At 41.8% G+C, this 8,009-nt stretch overlaps 1 protein-coding gene across 8 annotated transcripts in view; it reads left to right on the forward strand.

Moving 5' to 3' along the window:
* Nucleotides 1-7,543, forward strand: part of ACOT9 (acyl-CoA thioesterase 9) — a 72,794-nt gene extending 65,251 nt beyond the window's left edge. For all 8 annotated transcript variants that reach the window (XM_022560466.3, XM_089904678.1, XM_089904676.1 and 5 more), the window contains one exon: nt 209-7,543. In XM_022560466.3, coding sequence (XP_022416174.1) covers nt 209-297 — 89 coding nt within the window. In that variant the 3' untranslated portion in view covers nt 298-7,543. The remainder of the gene's footprint in view (nt 1-208) is intronic.
* Nucleotides 7,544-8,009: the final 466 nt, after the last annotated feature.

An 8,009-nucleotide genomic window follows, 5' to 3' on the forward strand; every position in this document is an offset into this window, starting at 1 on the left:
GCCAGTGTCAGCTGCAGGCAGCCACTGGTGGTCAGGACCGGTCCAGCCAAAGGGCCAGAGTCGAGGCACTCTCTGGCCCAGCAGCACATGCCTCGTGCCGGTTTTGAATTTTCATTGTTGTCCCAGTGTTCCCAAGTAGTTTTGTGTTCGTATAGTGATTTTCTTAGGTGCTGCACGTGTCTCCAGAGCTCTCTCTCTTATGTTCCAGAGTCCATGTTGTATTTAGATGGGCAGAGGCATTTCAGCTCCATGAGTGCACCAGTGACCTTGAAAAAGGACCACCTCATCGAGCCCTAGGAAGACTGCGTTTGTTGAAGGCCAGTGCCCCACAGTGACACGGTGCCTGATGAAGGCCTGAGCAAGTATATTGCTCTTAGTGTTTATTCTCATCCTCCATAGAGAAGAAGGATGTATTCAGCTTTTAGGTTGATCAGAAAAGTAGAATGAGAGAATGCCTGGGTGGGGCAGAGGGGGAAAGAATTATTGAATAATAAATACTTTCAAGACAATTTAAATTGTGAACCTACCACGTTTCCTCCTGTCTACTCAGGAAATGAGGGCTGAATGCCTTTTTATGTGACTGGACACATTCTTTTCTTACACATATTGCAACCATCAATCTACATGGTTTCCTGCCAGGGCATTTGGAGGGCATTCTTTAAACCTGACCTTTACTGCAATTCCCCTGTATTATTTAAATCCCATCAACCCTATGTGATTCCTTTGTATTTTTGCCTCCTTCTATTTCCCAGCTTTTGTTGTTAGCAGAGGGTAGATGAAAAGTTGTAGTAAAGGGATTCAACAAAAGACACAGCATTTGTAAGGATTTGTGGGAAGCTTTAGATCTGAAACATACCAAGGAAACACAGAAGACCCCAAATAGCCAAAGCAATCTTGAGAAAGAAAAATGGAGCTGGAGGAATCAGGCTCCCCGACTTCAAACTATACTACAAAGCTACAGTGATCAAGATGGTATGGTACTGGCACAAAAACAGAAATGTAGATCAATGGAACAGGATAGAAAGCCCAGAGATAAACCCATGCACATATGGTCACCTAATTTATGACAAAGGAGGCAAGAATATACAATGGAGAAAAGACAGCCTCTTCAATGAGTGGTGCTGGGAAAACTGGACAGCTACATGTAAAAGAATGAAATTAGAGCACTCCCTAACACCATACTCAAAAATAAACTCAAAATGGGTTAAAGACCTAAATGTAAGGCTAGACACTATAAAACTCTTAGAGGAAAACATAGGAAAAACACTCTGACATAAACAACAGCAAGTTCTTTTTTGACCCACCTCCTAGAGTAATGAAAATAAAAACAAAAATAAACAAATGGGACCTAATGAAACTTAAAAGCTTTTGCACAGCAAAGGAAACCATAAACAAGACAAAAAGACAACCCTCAGAATAGGAGAAAATATTTGCAAATGAAACAATGGACAAAGGATTAATCTCCGAAATATACAAACAGCTCGTGGAGCTCAATATCAAAAAAACAACACAATTAAAAAATGGGTGGAAGACCTAAATAGACATTTCAGCAAAGAAGACATACAGATGGCGAAGCGGCACATGAAAAGATGCTCCACATCGCTAATTATTAAGAAATGCAAATCAAAACTACAATGAGGTATCACCTCACACTGGTCAGAATGCCCATTATCAAAAAATCTAGAAACAGTAAATGCTGGAGAGAGTGTGGTGAAAAGGGAACCCTCCTGCAGTGTTGGTGGGAATGTAAATTGATACAGTCACTATGGAGAACAGTATGGAGGTTCCTTAAAAAACTAAAAATAGAACTACCATACGACCCAAGCAATCCCACTACTGGGCATATACCCTGAGAAAACCATAATTCAAAAAGAGTCATGTGCCAAAATGTTCACTGCAGCTCTATTTACAATAGCCAGGACATGGAAGCAACCTAAGTGTCCATCATCAGATGAATGGATAAAGAAGATGTGGCACATACATACAATGGAATATTACTCAGCCATAAAAAGAAACAAAATTGAGTTATTTGTAGTGAGTTGGATGGACCTAGAGATTGTCATACAGAGTGAAGTAAGTCAGAAAGAGAAAAACAAATACCATATGCTAACGCATATATATGGAATCTAAAAAATGGTACTGATGAACCTAGTGGCAGGACAGGAATAAAGATGCTTTATAGAGAATGGACTTGAGGACACTGGCAGGTGGGGGGAAGGGGAAGCTGGGGTGTAGTGAGAGTAGCATTGACACATATACACTAAATAGATAGCTAGTGGGAAGCAGCCGCATAGCACAGGGAGACCAGCTTGGTGCTTTGTGACCACCTAGAGGGGTGGGATAGGGAGGGTGAGAGGGAGGCTCAAGAGGGAGGGGATATGGGGATATATGTATGCATGTGGCTGATTCACTTTGCTGTACAACAGAGAGTAACAGCACTGTGAAGCAATTATACTCCAATAAAGATGTATCAAAAAAAAAAAAAAGGAACCATGCCAAGAGGAGGTGTTCACAGATGGTGAACACAGGAGACCCAGGACCAAGTGTTCATTCCTCCATTCACCTGACAGCTGTTCAGCACACTCTGCTAGGGGCTGGGCAGCATATATCTGATTAAAAAACATGAACAGTAATAATAATTACACATGCTTATGCTCACAGAGCACTTGCCACTTGCTAGATAGGCACTCTCTTAAGCACTTGATGTGTTTACTTCTTCCACCGACACTATGAGGTAGGTTCTGTAACCCGCTTGTAGGGTTTGGCCACTCAGGAATCTGAAGCATAGAGAGGTTGATAATTTGCTCAGACTCCCCCAGCTAGTAGATGGTGGTGCTGGGATTCACACTACCTGGTTCCGAAGTAAACAGTAAAGCTGGGAATGTATTGATAGTAAGGGAGGCCGTACCCAATGTCACAGTGCCACCTAGGAACCCAAAGGGATGTATTCCGACGAGTCTGCAGCTAAGACCCAGTTTCTCCTTTGATGGGATGGGAAGTTGATCAAGTTCAGAAGAAAGAGAAACCAGGCTGCACAGAGGGAAAGAATTCATCTCTGAAAAGGTCCTCCCAGGAAAGAAACAGTCTTGAGTGTGGGTTCTAAACACAAAGCGGTCACAAACTTGGCTCTGCGTCAGAATCGGCTGGAGTGCTTTTAAAAAAATTTGTATTAATTTAATGTTTATTGAAATCACAGTTAATATGAATGAGCACTTCTGGCATAAATAGTCATGGGAACAAACAACTACTCTGGAGGCGTGCAGTTGGACTCATGGCACCCAGCGTGTGCTGCACCGTAAGCTTGCTAGCATCAGTCCTCGCCCCCCTCGCTGTACTTACTACCATCCTAAGCTTCACCTGGCCCTTCAGTACAGCATTTTGCAGATCTGCCTGTAACCCGGTGAGGTCCCTGAGCTGCCTCGCAGGAAGGGACGGCCCTGGGGAGTTGTGTGAACGTGTTAAGCGGAGTTCAGTTAAGAGACCTACTGCATGCTGGTGTATAGATTGTACGTTATGCATTTAACCACTTAGTGCTGTACACGGAAGCTTTTGCAAGAACTTTTCTCGCTGTTGTAAGAAATGTTGCAGTAAATATCCTAAAACTAAAATATTTAATCATTGAACTATTTCCTTTGGAAAATTGTTGATAAGTGATCTGTAGGTCAAAATCGTATGCACACATTCAAGGCTTTGAATAGTTCACGTATCCCTCCAGAGCAGTTGTACACATGCACTTAATTCATTAGCAATTTCCCTGAACTTGGCTGAATTTTATCCTTTACTTTTTTTAAAAAATTTATTTTATTTATTTTTGGCTGTGTTGGGTGTTCGTTGCTGTGCGCAGGCTTTTTCTGGTTGCGGTGAGCGGGGGCTAATCTTCGTTGCACTGCGCGGGCTTCTCATCGCAGTGGCTTCTCTTGTTGCAGAGCACAGCCGGGCTCTAGGCACGTGGGCTTCAGTAGTTTTGGCACGCGGGCTCGGTAGTTGTGGCTCGTGGGCTCTAGAGCGCAGGCTCAGTAGTTGTGGCACACGGGCTTGGTTGCTCTGCGTCATGTGGGATCTTCCTGGACCAGGGCTTGGACCTGTGTCGCCTGCATTGGCAGGTGGATTCTTAACCACTGCACCACCAAGGAAGCCCTTATCCTTTACTTTTTAAAACATCTTTGCCATTTCGGTAGGTGAAAAATGACATTCATTAATTGCCTTTCTTTGAATTCTATTGAGACTGAACTCTTAAAAAATTGCTTATTGTCTTTTTAGTTAAATTACTTGTTCAATTAATTTTGAATATCAGATTTTTAAATCAAAGTATGTTTTCTACCAGTAAAAGTTTTTGTAAGAGCTAGAGATTTTTATTTTTAATACAGGACTTTAAGAAGATGAGATGAAGGAAAGTCCAAGGGATATACAGTAGGTTGTCGATGTTTAGTGTTTTGTTCCTCTTCTTTAAGGAGTAGTGGGCTTTTAACCAGTACCAGCACTGCTACTTGTCTAGCACAGAACTTCCTAATGTGGGTTGGACATAGTTTTGTATTGAATAGTCCATGCTGAGATACCCCATTTTACATCAGGCATTTATTACCAAGTTCTTAGTTTTTGCTTAGGTAGTTCTTCATTGGGCAGTCTTCGAGGATGGTGTCTTTATTTTTGGTTTCTTTAGAAGAGTTCACTTCACGCTAGTATGCTCTGCACTGTGTTCCTTCCGTGTGCCCACGTGGTGCTGTGGCTCCACTTCTCGTGGTAGCCCGAGTATTCTGCATGTCTACATGTTCCCTTTGCTACTGGCATTCTCTATACCGTCTGCTCTTTCTCCTCTCTGTGAATAGAGCCAGTAGCTTGAGTCCTGAAAAACTGAAGTTTGCCCTCCACCCCCGCCCCAGGGAGTTCAACATTTTATTTTTCTTTTCAATGAACTTGGGCAGAGAAAAAGGCCTTTCATCTTTCAAAAGACACATTTGATTCTGTGGGGTGGCTGGGCTCATCTGGGAGGTTCTTCTGCTCTGTGTGGCATTGGCTGGGGTCACTCAGGCAACTGTGCTCACCTGGGAGCTCATCAGGGGCTAGACCATCTGGCACATCAGCTGGGGAGGCTGGAACGGATGGGGGCCAGCCAGGCCTCTCTTAAGAGGCTAGTTGGACTTCTTAAATGGTGGCGCGGGGGCTCCATGAGCAAACAGCCAGATTCCCAGCTCCTAACCACGTTATCCTCCTGCTTCTCAAAGCCATTTTTGTGCAGAGTGATCAATGGTGTCATGGAAGTTCACAAAGATGATCACTGGGGAGAGGCGACTGGTTGGATGATTGAAAGGCCGCTGGTAAGAAAAAACAGTTTCAAAAAGCAGTGGTATCTAGGGCTGGATGGCAAGGGGCTGAGTAATTCCAAGCATCCAACTCTCTTTCCTGGGTGAAGTCCTTGGACACTGGTGAGATGCTCTTTCATAAACATTTTATATGTTTATATTATAAACAACTTAATACAATATATGATTTTATAAAATGTCTTAAACATTTTATTGACAAGTAACATTAGGAGATACTGCATCGGATACCTCTCCTCTGGTATTTTATAATGCGTATTAGCTTACAAAAGACTGAAAAGTAGGGCCATTAGAACACCTGTTTAAGTTTTTATGTCAGCTTTTGTGAAACTTATTTGATCATGGACTTTGTTGTTGTTGTTAATACCTATGAATAAATGGAACACACTAGGAGTTTTAATAACTTTTACAGAGCCGGGATTATACTCTGTATTCTATTGTCTAAGGGGTAAATCGTTATGCCCTCTTTTGCTATGAAGAATCAAGTATTAGTATTATGTTTCTTAAAAACAAATTTAGGGCAGCATTTTAGATCTCACTGACTTTCCTGCTTTCCAGGGTTGGCAGTCTTGCTTTTCAACAGGAGCATAATTTCTTGCTGTCACTGCTGATGTTTTATAAAACGTTAACTTGTAACAATGCGTTTAACTTTACAACAAATTCTGAATAGTAATTTTTTAGCATTATGCTCCTTTATAGATTAGAAGAGGGAGGCGAAAGGAAGTGCATCAGGAAGATGGTGAAGGTTAGTTCATAAGATATTTGCCTCCATTTTGATACGGAGAATATAAGTTTGTGTTATTCTGTTTCTGTATAAGAGCCTCAAGCTCAAATTCAGTGCTTTATGCTTTAATATGAAAACATTTGGAAGTAATTACGGATTCTTTATTTGGTAATATAGAACCCCATGGCAACTTGTATGTTAGTGCAGTGTAGGAAAAAATCAGTCACAGTATGTAATCATAAAATAAGAAATTTTATATATGGCTAACACATATTGGATGCTTAGCACTGTGCTGCTAATGACATCAAAATGTATTTTCTAATTTAATCCTTAGAATCAGCCTTTGAGGTCAATACCATTAGTACCCACTTTTTCAGATGAGGAAAGTGAGACTTAGAGAGGGAAAGTAACTTCCCACAGCCCACCTTGTAACTGTATATGGGTGGGGTTAGGTGGGGTAGGCCTAGACTAGGTCTAGAATCTTGGCCCTTTGTCACATTTCATATATATTTTCTCAACTAGTGTGATAAAGGGTTAACTTGTGAGATAAACACACACACACACGCACACACATACACAGACACATACATGAGAATACAATCTGGTCTCAACCATAAGAGACAAGGATGGCTGAAATATTTTGGGCACTTGTTTTAATTTGCTCTTAGAGAAAAACTTTTGCTGCAGTTGTGATTGACTCTCTAAATTGACTTGTGAATGTTTTCTGTCCCTCCCTGGGCAACAAATAATGAACTACTTTAAAATAGATAACAAGAAAGAGGAATTAAAAATAGGGATTCGGCAAGTTCAAAAACGGATTTAAGGGCTTCCCTGGTGGCGCAGTGGTTGAGGGTCCGCCTGCTGATGCAGGGGACACGGGTTCGTGCCCTGGCCCGGGAAGATCCCACATGCCACGGAGCGGCTGGGCCCATGAGCCATGGCCGCTGAGCCTGCGCGTCCGGAGCCTGTGCTCCACAACGGGAGAGGCCACAACAGTGAGAGGCCCGCGTACCGCAAAAAAACAAAAAAAACCCCCAAAAAACGGATTTAAGGACCCCTGACCAGTCACGTTGCTGCTAGTAAAACTGTTGTATCGTGGGATTATTTTGATGTAAGGGGATCAATCTGAGGTGGATTTGGGGTCCTTTGGTCCAGCAGGTGGGTTTCGGGCAGGCAGTGTGACGTGGGAGGAGTGCTGCTGGCTCGAATGCTGGCTCTTAGGCACCTCTGAGGTCTCAACTATGTCTGCAGCCAGCTAGTTCAGGGCATAGGGTAGAGGATTCATCTCTTTGGGTTCTGTTTCCTTCTCCATAAAAGGAGAGGCAGCTTTCTCATTCCAGAGTTTCCTGATTTAGACCTACTTCCCTTCACTTGATTTGCTGTTTGGTTAGAGAAACATTTTAATGACTATATTGCACATAATTTAAAAAATCAAGTTCCAGTTAAGATGTGTATGCTAAGAAAAAAAGGATCTTCAGAATAAAACAGGACCTTGTCAAAACCATTCAGTAAGCCAGAGGCATTGATAAAAGTAATACCTCAGAGGAGGGATTGTAGTAACAAAAGAAAGGGTAGGATATTTTTGGGTTTTTTTTGTCACAGAAATTGTGTACCTTTAATAGAGGGAATAGTATGGCTAAAACAAATGAACTGTACCATAATGGAAGGAAAATTACATGACAGGGTATTGATATGCCAGGCATTTACTGTATCCTGATTTTATTTATACACACACACACATATATAAATTTAAATTTATATTTTATATGTATGTATTTGTTAAAAAAAAGTGACCCATTAGTAGGTCATGAAATTTAGTGGGTTGTGGCCAACATGACAAAAATAAAAGAATGCATCACCCATAGTATTGTGTAACTTGTTATGCATGGTGCACATGCACATTTATGGGTGTGCTAGGTCACAGTGTAAAATACACATCTAAATGGGTCATGGTCATTAATGGAAGG

The sequence above is a fragment of the Delphinapterus leucas genome, chromosome X (genome assembly GCF_059928025.1).
Source record: "Delphinapterus leucas isolate spDelLeu-1000000601 "Yukka" chromosome X, BTC_Dleu_Yukka2, whole genome shotgun sequence".
NCBI lineage: Eukaryota > Metazoa > Chordata > Mammalia > Artiodactyla > Monodontidae > Delphinapterus > Delphinapterus leucas.